Source organism: Ambystoma mexicanum, chromosome 6q (assembly GCF_040938575.1).
Source record: "Ambystoma mexicanum isolate Mex_15411 chromosome 6q, UKY_AmexF1_1, whole genome shotgun sequence".
Classification (NCBI taxonomy): Eukaryota; Metazoa; Chordata; class Amphibia; order Caudata; family Ambystomatidae; genus Ambystoma; species Ambystoma mexicanum.
The window spans coordinates 612,400,032-612,416,654 of NC_090937.1; the positions used below are offsets into that span (position 1 = coordinate 612,400,032).

The window sequence follows — 16,623 nt, forward strand, 5'->3', positions numbered from 1 at the left end:
TTTTATAGAGAACATCAAGTGGATGACCTGGGAAGACTATCTAAGAGTATTAATGCAGAAACAGAAGGTAATATTTCCACAGACGTTTGTGTGCTATTTATTTTCAGTGTTTTTCACCCTACTTTCGTGGATGTGCTGAGGTGACCATGAGGATAGCCCCTCACAGAACGTTTTTCCCACTCTCTTACTGAGTAGAAAATATAAATTAACAGATAATACAGAGAAGTGGTGAGGGTGCTGGGTGGCACTGATCCAGTCATTTGTTATAAAAGAAACACAATAGGAGCATTTGTTATTGGCTAATGGATAATGGTTTACAGACAAGCAAAAGCAGAATGACTGTTATCCGATATATAATTGACTCCAGAATCGTAGTGTTAGTAGGTTTTTTGAGAGTCACTATTGGTGTAGTGTCTTGGGAAGCCATCCTTAGTTTTCCCAACCAAAATCTCCCTTGGTTTAATGGCTTGGCAGTAAGACATAGACTAAGAGGCGATGATCTTGGTGCAAAGTACATTTAACACACGCATGAGTTTGTCAAGCAGTAGATTTTTCATACAGATAAATAGACTAGGAAGAAATCTGGTGGGTATACTTGGCAGAAGTGGTTTAGCACTGACCCAAAGTAATGTCTGATATTTTATTAATAGTGCTGTAATGCACTAATCTTTTCATGCTTTAAGTATAATGTATATGCTCGAATTTAAGGATGATACTACTGCATGGGTTTCCAAAATTTACAATTATACCGTACTTGTGAAGTCAGAAATGTAAGGCAGACAAATTGGTTAAAGTTTTTCACAATATCCCTTTTATTTATTAAAGGGATGTGACAAACGCCTCACTAGCCCTATCCTAAAGAGTATGTCCATGCCTATCAAAATAACTACAAAATAACTATCAAAATAACTTGCTAGGAGGGGTATACAGAAGGTTGGCATAGGAAAACTCTGGGTTCTTTTTTTCTCTGCTCTAATTTCTGCTCTGAAAGGGGATGTAGGGCTTTCCAAATTATTCAAAGTACAATGTTTTGGGGCATGACACAATTTCCCACAAAAGCCACTCCTATTCTGGGGGCGATATCTGACAGGGAACCCGAATTCCTGCCATGAGGGATCAGGTTCATCTTCACTTTCCTCTTCTATGAAAGTTGTCCCTACATCTTTCCCTCCTACTCCGAGGATATCCTCTTTGTGAGAGGGAATATATGAGGGCTGTGATATTTTAGGACTGAGGGACTCCACACAGTAGTTTTGTGTCTCTAAGGTATAAGAAACTTTTCTAGTTAGTGGGAATTCAGTTATTTTCCTGGTCTGGTATCTCACTCTACTAACTGTTCATATGTTTTATCAGTCTCTGAAAAATATACCAGAGCAACCGTATTCTTAAGAGTATTACAATTTTCTGTTTTCCCGGGAAGAGGGCTCTCCTGTATTATTGGGGTAGCTGGAACTTGGCTCTCTTCCCTTACTAGTCTTGACTTGGTGTGTTTGTAACTGGAGTCAGAGTGTTTCTCTGTTTTCCACTTCGAATTATGCACTGTCATGCAAAACATAATCTGGATCCCACTTACCAGCAAGTTGGTTTCTCAGGTTCCCTCCCCCCCCCTTCTAATGTCAGATTGGGACAAAGATTCCCATGGGGTTTCATGCAGCAAGATTCCTACCATCCGGATGGAACTTCCACTTGAGTTCTAGGGAAATTATGACTTTGTCCCTACTGGACCTTTGATAAGACTGGAGAAAGAAAGGGGTTTACGTGTTGCCCTCCACATGTTTCATAGTGGGGAGAATGGCTTGGTTGGTTAGTGTTTGAAAAAGGACCCCCATCCTAGAGGTTGAATATTAAAATGCTTCACAATTTCTTTCTATAGGTCCCAGTCCACTGGAAGAAAAAAATGACCTGTTTAGACTTTTCCTCAGATATAAATGGTATGGGTCTTGACCCTCAGCTGGGAGAGGTGATGTTATTTCCTTTGATCCCAGATATAACAATTGTGGGGCTATTATTTATCATACGTATGTGGGATCCCCCGTTTCTGTCAGCTGATTCCGATCCCACCCCTGATACCATATGTGAGAAGTCAGAAGTGTAAGGCGGACAACTTGGTAAAGGTTTTTCACAATTAGCCTTTTTATTCAACTCAAAAGGGTGCGATAAACTCGCTATCCCAAAGAGGATTTCCCTGACTATCAAAATAACTAAAGGAAATACTCTAAAAAGGAATCTGTCCCTCACACTTATACATATCAACTCATAAAGGTAATTAATGGCAATTCAAATGTAACATAAATGACAGTTATATTCAACTTGAATCTAATAACTGTGTATCTTTGTAACTTGGGTTGGTTCCTCTTACCCAGATTCAAAACAAGAGATTCAATGAAATGTTCAAATAAGGAAGTTCCTTCTTGTGACCACTTTTTGATCATAAAGTTTCTCTTGTTTCCAAAATGTCTTTCACAGGATTTTAACACAAACGTTCTATCAGATGGAAATAACTCTATCGCTTCAAGTATAGACACCAGTTCAATATGATTTTATTTTCTTAGGAAAACAAAAATACGTTCTCAATTCTTCTGTCTACAACAATGTTTTGTCATAATGATTCTTCCACAGTAAAAGTTCAACACTTCAAAATTCTTCAGTATTACCAATAAAGGGTTGTTATGATAATTCCATAATTCAAAACACTTTAGTAGTCTTGCCACTTATTCTTCTTCACACACCTTTCAACCACAGTACAGTACTTCTATTATTTCTTCCTGGCCCACTAACCTGCCAGGACTACCACTAAAAGGTCCCTATTCTGGTATACTCTCCTGCCAGGACAAAAGCTCCTAACACTTCTAGATGTACTTGGTGGTGAAGTTTTCTCCAACCCTTTGAAAAGTCATCTACTTTTAACAACATCAAAATTCACAACTTCTTCGGAGAAAACATGAGACACATTGGTGCTGTTTGTTGCACTGTTATTTTTGCCACAGGCAATGCAGATTATTCTCTTCTCCTTCTTGATCAGAAGGGCTTCTCTTCTGCCACTTGTGCTTCTCCACTTTTACATAAAACAGCTGCTGACAATGTTTCTGTATTACACTTGCACCTTCTTGGCAATACGTGTTGGTGTCTTTCTGAACAATGTTCTCTTCTTTATTCTGACAACTATAGTTAGAATTAGCTGACTTCAGTATTGCCCTCTCTTGGCTTTGGCAATGATTGTTATATTTAGCTTGTTTCACTATTGCCCCCTTTTGGCTTTGGCAATGGGTGTTCTTATCTTTGTTCAATATCACTCTTTCTAAGCTTTGGCAATATTCTTGGTTTAGATCATTGTAACTGTTATATTTCCTTCCTTGTCCTTTATCCACGTTGTTATAATGCAAACGTGCTTTTCTTTCATTAGCTCGGTATCCAAAATATGGATACTTAGCAAGCAGTCGACCACAGAGCGTTCCCGGGGTTACCTAATAGCAGTAAACGCACCAGATTCCTTACAAGCATCCGCTCGACCCGCTGCTGCATCCAACTCTGCTTCTTCTGCTGCTTTCTATCCGACTACGCCTTCGGTCATTTTCCTGCAGTTTTCAGTCAATTTCTACTTTAGGTAATTTACTCTTTTTACGGAGTATATATTGAGGACGGGTTTTTAAAGGAGGAGAGGTTTTATTCTCATCTTTATAATACAAACCTAAGGGAGAATTATTAGTATCCAACACCAAAGTGTTACTGCTGTTTTTCCTACGTATCTTATCCCTGTTTTGGTCTTCATGATTTTTATTACTGACAAAGTGTATAGTTTTGGGAAGAAAGTCTTTACTGTGACAGCACGGCATCAAAGATTCTGGTATTACGGAAAGTCTTTCTTCTGAAGAAGAGAAATACTGCATCTCTCCGGATGGAACTCTCCTACTCCCTTAGGCCCCTCTCCTCTCAGGTGATCCACCTGGCTAATACCACACTCAGGGTTAGGATCAGGTAGCGGCTGCCTTCCCCATGCCACCTGGGAGGAGACTTTAGGGAGGGATTTTGTTAGGATTCTGCAGGATTCAACACATCTAATAGTAAAAAACAATAGTAACAAATGGTATTTTGCCGCCCAAGACATTTTTTGCATGTGCATTGTTTAATGCTTATATCAAGATCTGATGCCGTAGGCTTGCTAGATGAGAACACAAACAAATTGATTCATCATGAATTAGTAAAAGCGACCGAAATAATCACAACATGTTATTCAGCAGGTTTGAAAAAGGCCTACATGTGTTTCATTCTGCGAGCTTCCTCAGGCCCTAAGAGTAATTGCTGATAAATCATTCTAACCACTCTTATTAATGTAGTTGTTAGTTACAGCAATGATATTGATAATGGTCGAATTTGTCGTTTTAGTCCGTGGTCTATACTTGTAAGTATGATTCACGGCTTTATCCTTGTAAAAACTTCAAGGATATGGGCCATGTGTGCAGTCTCATCCCCCTAAGGTGCTGCCTACTTCATAATTTAGTGCTAAGATTCTCGGGGCAGTGGGCCAGTTTGGCGTTGTTGAGCCATACCAACTTGAATTGTGTTTTTGCAAGTTGATCTTAGTTACCACAATGTGTATGCCGGCTGTACCATTGTGACCGTTACTGCCCTGCTACAACATTCATGGCTTCTGTTGAAGCCACAGGTCCCGTAGTGTATGGTGCTGTTTGCCGTCATCACAATTGTACAGCCAAAATACACATTGTTGTAGGAGAAAAAAGACGTTCCAGAGGTTGGCAGAGGTCTTATAAGTCAACATCAGCACATTGTCAATAAACCTAATAAGTGTCCAACTCTGTGGCTCACGCATTGCATGCCGCTCAGTAAGAACGCTTATGGAGAGTTTCCTCCTGGTTTGGGCGATTAGGGTACACATCCTGCAAATGTACCGAACTGTTAGATGAAATTGGGATGGTTCCTGGTAGCGGAGTGCATGCTGGACCTCCGGATGCACTGGCTGGTTGGTCTGTGGTTCCCGCATGTAGAAAACTTGGTGATGAGAAGGGGCGCAGAGCGGTCAATGTCATGTCTTCATGAGAGCTGCGACCCAGTGGGGACCTTGCAGTGAAGTACAAGATTTGGGAGATATTTCTGGCAAAGCGAGCATGTGACTTGCCCAGTTTGGGTGAAGATGCTAACAAATAAGGCCTGATAGAAGCAGTGTATGTGCGTACTGGAGCCTGCCGAAATTTATAAGGGGAGTGCGTGCAATTGGACTACTGAAAGCCATGTGGGAGTTGGCCCGAGCTCTGTGTAAATAACCTGGGCGGGTGTTTACCTTTCTTCTTAGACAATACTCTGATTTAATATCCGATTCTTGCGCAAGATACTGTTTGCCCTGACTTCGCAGATAATTTTTTACTTGCTACCCGTGCAGGATCAGTATCTGTCCTATGCATTTTCACTTCTCATGCCACACTCTGTGCCCATGAGGCATGTCAAAACATAATATAAATAAAAAGTCAACAACAAAGAGATGGATTTGCACAAATCAGTTTGTGTTTAAAAAAAACGGCAGAGGAGCTTGGCGGTGGTGTTGTGGTGACCCCCAAGAAGGGGAGGGATTCCAGCTGCGATGCTTGCATTATCTTGGCAACATCATGGCTGAGCTGAAGTAGAGCCATGCAGAATGAACCTCAAAGATGGACGATATTGTCATTCGAACAGACAACATCCAGACTAGGCTGGGTGAACTAACTGGGCACACTCGGGAAGTAGAAAAGCAAGTGAGAACTGCGGAAGACAACATTAACAAAATGGGCAAGACTGCAACACATTTGGAGCATGATGCAAGTCTGACTATTTAAGCAGTGGGTTACGACATACGGGCTGTCAGACCAGATGTAATAACCCTTCGGGGTATTAATTATTTTTGGCCCTCCAGGTCGCCAAAGTTTACAATGAAGTGCAGCCTGGTCTAAAGTCAGTCTCTCTCTCTCTCTCTCGCTCTCTCTCTCTCTCTCTCTCTCTCTCTCTCTCTCTCTATATATATATATATTTCTGAGGCTTGTGGAATCTGCTTAGATCACATGCTGTGCATAGGCCGACATCTAGTGGAAGCTGCAGAGTATTATAGTTTGTTTTTCAAAACTCGAAAATGGGTGTTGACACAGGGCGTGCCAGTAATACTATCCCTAGTGTGACGTCCACTGTACCCATGATCCCTCACGCGTGTAGGACCCTCGAATTGTTTTTTTCTGCCATACTGGTCGGAAGCATTGCGTGGAGTTCCCTGGCTTTCAGCCATTTTGCAAAAAATCAATATTAATTTCCCCGTTCTTTCACTCCCACGTCGAGACATCCACGATCGATGCCGGTCTGAAGAACAAACAACCGTCGAGAGCTGCACGATGGACTTTGGGCCTCAGAAGGCCTCTGGCCTTGGCCCGGGCCTTGGAAGGCCTCTGGCCTCGGCCCTGCAAGTAGGGAGAGTAGGGGGGTGGAAACATACTCTACACTCTTATTACACTAGCCCGCTGCCATAGGTGCATATGGAGAGCACTTACATTTTGCCCCAAGTGCAACCGCAAGTATCCTTGGGTTGACAAACACGCCACCTGTAACCTCTGCTTACCGAGGGATTACCCCGAGGCGAACTGCAGAGCGTGTAGCCTGTTCAAGGCGAAAACACTAAAGGACCGCTCGACCAAACGTTGGGCCCACCACGCCAGGCAACTCGAGGCCATGGAAGCGGAGGGTGCCTTCAGTGATGGCAGCGACGCCGTACTTTCGGACGGCGTGGGCTCAGAGGTGTCGAAAGATGCCCAAGCACAAGTCCCCGACCTCGGAAGATTGTCCGGCGGGGCAATTATGGCGAACACACCCGGCGACGCAAGCGCTACCCACACCACTACTACACATAAACACTCTTAAGTCCAACCGAGACTCGACACGCGTGTTGAGTTCTCGGAAAGAGGCACAAAGAGAGGGGTCCACGGAATCGGTGTCCTCTGGCTGTTACAGGTCGAGATAGCTGCACGACACAAGGCAACCGTCCACAGTTGCCAAGAGTGCCTCACTCCCCAAAGTCACTGAGGTACGTTCATCAGAAGACGAATCCACCCCCAGGCAGCACACCAGAAGTCAGCTCCGGCAGCCCAGTTGGCGTCTGCCTCCGAGTCCCGACGTGCACACTCTAAAGAAAGAGATGGTACCCCGAATCTCGACGCCAGGCGTTGGAAAGCTCAGAGAAGGTGAAAACACCAGGGAAACACTCTTCAACTCATGGGTAAGGGGGTAAATCGCAGAAGAAACCATCTCCCTCTTCTTCTGCACCACAGACACATAAGGACAGTCAAAAGTCTTCAGATAAGCAAAGATCCAAGACCCCTGTCCCTGCCCCTAAGTCCAAACTTGTTCCTCTTACTCCTCACGATATGGGAATAGAAGGGGAACCCTCTCAGGGAGTTGTCATTCCAAGCTCCAGAAAATGGAGCAGTGAAGATATAGACAGGGTAATGACGAGAATGTCTTCCCTGGCTGACTTCTACTCTAAGAACCCAGAACATTTCCTCAGTTATACCCCAGACAATGCTACTCCTTCAGGATCCAAGGACCCTCAGCCCCCTAGAAAGAGAAGGTTTGAGACTCCAACTCAGGGACTGATTTCAGACCCTTTTTACATCCAACCTTACCAACAGTATGGTGAGGATCCACAACAGTACGATGAGGATCCAGACTTAGTAATGTTGGACGACCAAACGGGGGTGGATTATTATGGAGATGACGAGGGCCAGGATGGGGAGGAGGAAGACGTTGCAGAGGTCTACAGGTTAGACTCTCCTGTTCGCAATGAACCCCAGGTTACCGACTCTCCAGTAGATAACCAGCCCCTCCTAAATGAGGTCTTGGCTAGAGCTGCAGAGCACTTCCGCATAGACACTCAGGGGGCGCAGCAAGAGAGGGACTTTGCAGAAGAACTAGTGGGAGAGAAAAGACCCATTGCTCAAGCCATCCCAATTCTCAAGTCCATACAACGGAGAATTGATCCTTCCCTTCTCACTCCTAATCTCACTAGGGCCGTAAACCCCAGAATCGAGAAATTGTTCAGGGCCGCCCAGTCAGACCCCCTTTACATAAGGGGTCAACTGAAGCCCGATTTCTTGGTAATTACAAACACCAGAAAGAGAGCGGGTACACCTCTATCATCATCTGAGGCTCCCCCAGACAAGGAGAGCAAGAGAATTTACGGGTTGGGAAGGAAGGTAGCCTCCACTTCTGCTTACCAGGCAAGGATTGCCAACACCACCACTCTGCTGGCAAGTTACAATTGCCACCAGTGGGAGCAGGTAGCTGCCCTCATTGACTCCGCACCAGAACCACTAAAAGGTCAGTTGGCCCAGATTGCATCGGAGGGAAGAGCCATGTCCGGTTGCATCCTTAAGGCAACATTTGACGCCGCAGATAACGCTGGCCGGCTCATGGCAGAGAGCACTGTCATTAACAGGCATGCTTGGTTAAGACAGTCAGGGTTTAAACCCGAGACCCAGGCATCCCTAATTGACATGCCGGTGGAACCTAATCTTCGGTTTGGCAAAGCGGTAGAGGACGCATTAAAAACTGCCAAAGATGAGTATGATACTCTGAAGTCCCTGGGACAATTGACAAATAAGCCCCCTAATCAAAGAGGGAATAGTAATTTTCGTCGCCCATGCGGCCACAATTCCCAAAGGGGCTCCAATTATACACAGGGACAGGGTACATCATTGGGTAACCACCAGCAGACTACCCAGAGTTACGGCAGAGGAAACAAAAGGAGCTGTGGCAGAGGTAGAGGCAGCCCCAGCAGAGGCGGTACGCCTCCTGCAAAGCAGTGACGTTCTGCTCAGGGTCCCTTCTCACACATCCCCAGTAGGGGGGGCGCATTTCCAACTTCACCCAAGCATGGGAAGGGATCACATCGGACAGATGGGTGCTGTCCACAGTGTCCGCAGGATACTGCATCGAACTGCTCGAGCGCCCCCGAAACCACCCTCCACGACAAAGAATACGTTCCCTGGACCACCAAAAGATCCTCCTCGAGGAAATCGTCAATCTTCTAGCAAAGGACGCAATAGAACGTTCCCGGGCAACCAGGTAAATAAGGGTATTTATTCAATGTACTTCCTTGTGTCAAAGAAAGATTTGACAATGTGCCCAGAATTAGACTTACGCCCTGCAGTATGTCAAGCCCCAAATTTTCGCATGACTACTCTCCAAGAGGTAATCCCCCTCCTAAAAAGGGGGGATTACATGGCAACATTGGACGCCTATTTTCATATTTCCATGTTCCCAGCGCACAGAAGATTCTTGCGCTTCAAGGTGAACAGTCAGCACTACCAGTTCAAGGTGCTGCCCTTTGGTATAGCCTCGGCTCCAAGGGTATTCACCAAGGTACTGGTGGTGGTGGTGGTGGTGGCGGCACACCTACGCAGGGAAGCAATCCCAGTGTACCCACCTGGACGACTGGCTCATCACGGAGGAAATCCCAGTAATTTGCTTTCAAACATTCAAAGGACGATCAACCTCCTCTTCGAATTGGGTTTCTCCATAAATGAGAAGAAATCAAGCCTGGTGCCAAGCACCTCCAAGCAGTTCCTAGGAGCTGTCCTAAACACCCAAGAGGGGTTGGCCTTTCCATCAGAGGAAAGAATTCGGAATCTACTACTGCAAATTCCTCTATATCAGTCCGGTTGCCAGATAAGGGTGCGCAAAGCCATGCGTTTGCTAGGCATGATGGCGTCATGTATTAACCTGGCCCCCCACACGCGCCTGTGCATGCGTCCCATGTAAGAATGGTTGGCGAAACAGTGGTCTCAGGCAAGTGGTCAGTGGGACGATCTAGTGGTCGTTTCGCCAACACTTGTACAAAGTCTTCACTGGTGGACAAGAGAGAACCTGTCAAAAGGGAAACCCTTTTACGATCCAGAGGTACAAGCTGTAGTCACTACAGATGCGTCCCTGTCAGGGTGGGGAGCAAACCTCCTTCACCACACAGCTGAGGGTCTCTGGTCTCACACAGTGGCCAAGAATTATATCAACTTGCTAGAGCTTCTGGCAGTCTTCAGAGCGCTTCGAGTGTTCGAACCCCACCTGTTGGACCTGTCAGTACAGATCTGAACAGACAGTACGACAGCAATGTTTTACATAAACAAACAGCGAGGGACTTGTTCGGCAAATCTGTCCAGGCTTGCCCAGAAATTTTGGACATGGGCACTCAGACGGAACATTTACCGGTCATCTCAACATGTTCCAGGGGATCTCAATTCACTAGCAGACGCTTTAAGCATAGATCCCCTCCCAGAAGAACACGAATGGTGTCTACACAGAGAAGTCGTAGAAGACATCTTCTCACAGTGGAGTTTCCCCACTATAGACATATTCGCCACAAGCGAAAACAGGCAATGCCCAGGATTCGCATCCAGGTTCCCTCAGCCACACTCCAAGGGGAACGCCCTGTGGATGAACTGGTCAGAGATGTTTGCCTACGCTTTTCCACCAACCCCTCTCATGAGGAAGGTGGTCAACAAGATGCACAGGGAATCGATGACGCTCATCCTAGTTGCTCCCATGTGGGCGAGGTAACCGTGGTTCCCACACCTATGCAGACTAGCAGTGTGCAAACCCATCAGACTCCCGTGCTGGTACAACCTGATGTCCCAGAACCAAGGTCAGACAGTGCATCCTCAACCCAGCTCAATGAACTTGGCAGCATGGCTCCTGAAGTCATAGAGTTTGGACATCTCAACTTACCACAGAGATGCATGGACATCCTAAAAGAATCTAGGAAACCAAACACGAGGCATTGTTACTTTGATAAATGGAAAAGATTTGTTATCTAGTGCCAGAATAAGCAAATCAACCCAGTTGATTTCACTCCTTCCAATATTGTCACATACTTGCTCCACCTGCTGGATGCCAGGTTGGTATTTAACTCACTCAAGGTACACCTGGTGACGCTGTCAGCCTAAACCACCTCCCATAGCAAGGTGTCATGGAAGAAAGTACCAGTGGTTAAAGCCTTCATGGAAGGAGTAAAGCGACTCCACCCTCCAATTTCTAACCCACCACCTGGTTGGGACCTTAATGTGGTGCTTGCTAGCTAAACCCATGGCCCACCCTTTGAACCCATGCACAAAGCCAGTCTCAAACACCTGACCTATAAGACTGCCTTCTTAGTAGCTATTACATCCATAAGAAGGGTCAGTGGGGAACCACCAGGGGGCGCAGAGATGCACTGACGCATCTCTACTTGTCTCCTCCGAAGGGTGTCATCTACGGGACCTGAGCCCCCCCCCAGACCCCGCTGGAGTGAAAAGCCGACCCCCGCCGCAGCCTTATGAAGACGCGGGGCACCTGGACACCCCAGCTCCGGTCTTCCGATGCAGAGTTTTCATCGCGATACGAGCCTCCGAGGATAGGAGGGTGAGAGAGCCCCGCCTCTTCCAGCGCCGCGGCTCCGCAGGACACAATGGAGAGCCGCGGCTTGTGTGAAGCCCATTGGCTCCCCCCCCTGAACTTCACTGTAGCGGTTCCCGCACCCCACCCGGAGCCCGAGTGGGGCTGCACAGCGCCTCCAGCAGTTTTTCTCCTCGAGTCGGGAGAGTGCCTCGCCTTCCCCAGCACCGCGGCTGGCCCGCGCTCCCCCCGCAGGCATTGGCGAGCCGTGGAGCTTGCGCAGGAGCGCACATTGTAGTGCCGGTTTGCCCCAACTGGACCTTTGGCCCCCTTTCTACCCGCGGGGCCAGCCCTCATAGTGTACCACCAGAGGCCCCCGCCGGCAACACGAGTGAGCGCACGCCCCCCCTCAGCAGTCCTTTCTCCCCTCCCCTACTGGGCCCTCCCTGGACCCAACAAAGGATCAGGAGACGTGCTGCGAGAACTGCGGGGCCCCCACAAGGTGTGAGGGTGCCCCTAAGCACCGAGTAACATCAAGGGCAAATAGGGCCTGCCCCTGGGCTAGCAGTTGCAGTTTTTGACGGCCTGAGCTGAGGCGACTTTTTCACACTGGGACAAGGGGCGACAGGCCCCCATCGGCTGTGAACTGGAGATTTGGCCCGAGCAACCTCCCACCCAAACAGTGAGTACAAAGCCGGAGCTGCATGCAGGAAGGTCCCCTTGCTACCCGCCCCTTGGAGTTGTTTTGCGGCCCGATGGCGCTGCCCACTAGGCCCGGGGCATTCTAGGGTGGTCTCCGTGAAGTGGTGATGGTCTGGGGGGGCCTATGATCTGGAAAGAGTCCCTGTAGAGATTCCGACGCTTGCACCCAGGCTCCCCAACCCCCCCTTAGATGGTGGCCCCGACGCACCAGGAACCGTCAGATACTAGCACAGTCACCAGAGGCATGGCTGCCCTCCTGGAGGAATTCAGGGGTTTAAGAGCGGATATAGCGCTTCGACTGGACACCCTGGACAAAAAAGTGGATAACATAGATGACAGGGTCCAAATGCTAGAAAACAACTCATCCTCGAATGACATTTTTGAGACTCAATTCGACATGCGCTTGGCGGAGCTCGAGAGGAGGGAAGAGAAATGCTCCCTAAAACTTGACGATCTAGAGACAGGGGACGCCGCTGTAACCTGCGTTTTTTAGGTTTTCCGGAGCGTGATGGTGAAACGCAAACGGACATCATTAAAGCTGTTAACGCGGTGGTGAGTTCACTCTTCGAAGGGGAGAACACGAATGAACCAACTATCGACAGAGCCCATAGAGCGGGTGCAGCCAACAGAGGCCCCAGATCCATTCTCGTGCGATTCCACTATTTCGTGGAAAAAAGCAAAATTCTTGACCTAGCACGCAAGAGGGGTCCGGTGGATTGGGAGGGGGCCCAGATCTCGGTGTATCCGGATCTGTCCGCCTTTACCCTGGCAAGATTGCGGCTCTGCTCTCCGCTGACGAAAATGCTTCAGACCAAGGGGGTCCAGTATAGGTGGGGATACCCATTTTCACTTTCCTTCGAGTTGGAAGGCTACAAGTACGCCCTGGTCACGGAGGACGATATTCGCAGGGTGTCGGGGGAACTCCTGGATGATCCAAACATGGAGTTGGGCGAGCAAGTGCGCGAGAGAGCCCCGGCTGGCCCCGGGGAGACAAGGGCTCCAAAGGAAAGGCATAAAGTCCGAGGCCACAGGAAGTTTAGAAGAGTGGCTCCGGCATCCCCAGACCAGCCTAACACTTGCAGAGATCCAGGGAGCTCTGCGATCAAGCTTGGACCCGACTCTGTGAGCGGGGTGAACGCTGTAATTGTTCTCAATCTGGTTGCGACAAGGGGGTGGGGGTGCTCGGGTTGTTGTTTTTGAAGAGTTTAAGAGTCCGGAGGGGGGAGACAATGGTGGCCTGGCTTAGCGACGAGATGAAGCCGCTAGCCTACCAGGCGTTCAGGGAGGAGGGGGGAGGGGGGAGGGGGGGAAATAAGTGAGGGTTTGTTCATTGGGGATTTTGTTGGGACACACCAAGTTTTCAAGTCTATTTTGCAAATTTAGAATTGTCTCTGGGCAACAGCAGGGTGCGGAAGTTCTGCTGGAGCACTGACAGTTGGTGCTCCACGGAGGGAGCCACGAGCTTTTACCATCGTTGTAATGGATGATCTACTCCAATTTTTGACAGTGGGGTCGTTAAACATACGTGGGCTTAAATCTCCTACTAAAAGGTTGTTGTTGGTGAGAGAATTTACAAGGCTCCGACTTCATTTCCTATTTGTACAAGAAACCCACTGGGTCCGAGACAAGGAACCAAAGCTAAGGGCTAAAAACATTGACCAGGTGTATGTAGCGTTCTTCCGGGCTAAAAAACGCGGCGTTGCCCTACTGGTCTCTCCCAGGGCTCATTTTGTGTTCAAAGCTCAGAGGTTGGACCTGGAAGGACGATATATCATGGTTAGGGGGAGGTGAGGGGCCAGTTGTTTACCCTGGTTTGCATATACGCCCCGAACGAGGCGCAGGATAGCTTCTGGGAGGGGATGAAAGAGAAAATCATAGCGTTTTCCGAGGGCACCCTACTGGTGGGTGGGGATTTTAACATGGTTCTCTGCCCCGAGCGGGATAGGTCGTCGGTCAATCCTTGTCCTCACTTGCGACTCCATAAAAAAATTGGCTGAAGCTTTTCAGGAAGTTAATGGGGAACTGGGTTTGAGCGATACGCACTCCCCTAAGCAAGGCCGAGATCCCGAGTTCACCTTTTACTCAAACCCACACGCTACATTCTCCCGTATTGATTATATTTTAGTTGATTCCACGCTTCTGGGAGAGGTCACAGACGCGGGGGTGGAGGTTGTTCCTTGGTCAGACCACGATTTGGTTAGAATAAAAATGGGTGTTCCTCCTGCCCCTGCATCCGGGTCCCTGTGGAGGTGCAACGACCTCCTTCTGCACGACAAGGAAGTACGCCAATCCCTCCTAGCAGCCATAAAATATTATTTCTCTATCAACGACAATGGGGAGGTCGGCGTCATGGGAGTTTGGGAGGCATTCAAGGCAACCACTAGGGGCATCCTTATCGAGATAGGTTCGAGAAAAAAGAGGGAGAGGGGCCATGAGGAGAAATCCTTGAGGGAAAAAATTGATACTATCCAACCGGGGGGGGGGAATTGAAAATGCAGATGTTCCCCGGAAAGTGGGAGGAGCTTCAAAGGCTGCGCTCAGAGCTGGCAGACCTCCTCCAGGTGGGACAAACAGAAAGAAAACTGTCTTTCTTGAAACGGAAATATATGGAAAAGGGGGAAAAGGCGGATAAGATACTGGCTTGGAAGCTACGCGAGCTCAGGAATAGTAGGAGCGTGAATTCCATTCGCACCCCGGAAGGGGAACCGACCGTGAGAGACAGTAAGATAGCTGAACAGTTCAGGCAATACTACGAACATCTGTATTGCTCGGAATACACAGGGGACGGATTTGAGATTGACAGCTTCCTGGACTCCCTCCCGATTCCAGGCCTCTCTCCTGATAAGGCAGGCATACTGAAACTCCCCATAACCCCGGAAGAGATTAATACCCTGCGCTTAGAAACCTCTGGGTATTAAGCACGTTATAAATAACCTATCATATCATATCATTATAGACACCATATCCTCTTTGAAGAGCGGAACAGCCCCAGGGGATGATGGGTATTCAGTCAAGTTTTATAAGACTTATCGGTCATGGCTAGCCCCATTTATGGCCAAGATGTTCAACTCAGCTTTGGAAAAGGGCTCCCTCCCACCCACGATGATGTCTGCTCTGATTGTAGTACTCCCCAAGAGGGGAAGGACCCCTCCCAGTGCCAATCATCCCACCTCAACGTTGATGTTAAGATCTTGGCAAACTTTTAGCAAACCGGCTGGCGAACCTTCTCCCTTCCCTAGCGCATGGAGATCAGGTGGGCTTTATCCCGGGATGCCAGGGTTCGGACAATATACGGAAGACCCTGGATCTCATGCACGAGGCTTCAAGGCAGGGGACGGAGGGCTACCTCCTTTCGCTAGACTCAGAAAAGGCCTTCGACCGTGTCAAATGGCCATATATGGGTAAGGTTCTTCGGAAAATGGGTCTGGGGGATCATTTCTGTGGGTGGATCTCAGCATTATATAATGGCCCCATAGCAAGAGTCTTGGTCAATGGCGGCACATTGGAACCTCTGGCCCTATCTAGGGGCACCCATCAGGGCTGTCGCCTGTCACCTCTTCTGTACGCTTTGGCAATGGAGCCCCTGGACATAGCGGTTAGAGCTGACCAAGAAATCGCAGGGATAAGATGTGACGATTGCGACTTCAAACTCTCCCTGTTTGCAGATGATATCCTGGGCTATCTGACCAACCTTCAGATCTCTCTGCCCCGATTATTTGGTCTTATAAATTACTATGGCACCTTTTCGGGGCTCAAGATAAACACGTCAAAGTCTAGCATTATGCCCATGGGTCCCGGGGACCACGACATCGGGGGTAATTCCGAAATACTGGGAGTGAGAATAGAGCGGGTTTCCACCAGGTATCTGGGCACCTGCATTCCCAGGGATCTTTCACAACTATCAGTGCAACTTTCCGGGGATCTTGGCTAAGATCAGCAGTGACCTCAAACGATGGGTGCCTCTTACTCTCTCTTGGTTTGGGCGTATGGTTACGGTTAAAATTAACATCTTGCCCCGCCTCCTGTACCTCTTTGCAGCCCTCCCCGTGGTGATCCATGATGCCTTCTTCGAAGTACTGCAGTCCCGAGTCCTTCAGTTTATTTGGGACAGGAAAAGACCCAGAGTCAAATTCTCTACCCTGACCCTCCCGAAGTCTCACGGTGGATTCGGCCTCCCAGACTTTAGACTATACTATAAAGCAGCCCAGCTCCGGGTGATGTTGGAGCACATGAGAGATGACATGAGGACGGATTGGTCTTACATCGAGGACGTCCACACCCACCCGAAAAAAGTCAGGGACTTATTATGGGCCCCTCCTAAGGCCCTTCTCATCTACCTCAGAACATACCCTACCTTAGCGGTCCTCTGGGCAGCCTGGAAACCGAATAATAATAATAAATTGCTATCATCCTGCCCGTCCCCTTTAACATCGCTGTGGGGCCCCCCCATCAACCTAGGCACTAGAGGCTTCCGAGATACCCAATCATGGTCAGACATGGGCCTGGAGAGAGTCGCCCAACTCTCTC

The 16,623-nt window shown here is 48.3% G+C and overlaps 1 protein-coding gene across 1 annotated transcript in view; it reads left to right on the top strand.

Moving 5' to 3' along the window:
* The window catches only part of MFSD8 (major facilitator superfamily domain containing 8), a 1,042,879-nt gene that overhangs the window by 658,237 nt on the left and 368,019 nt on the right, over nt 1-16,623 (top strand). Inside the window, exon 7 of the mRNA XM_069631102.1 lies at nt 9-67. Within this exon, the coding sequence (XP_069487203.1) occupies nt 9-67 (59 nt within the window). The remainder of the gene's footprint in view (nt 1-8; nt 68-16,623) is intronic.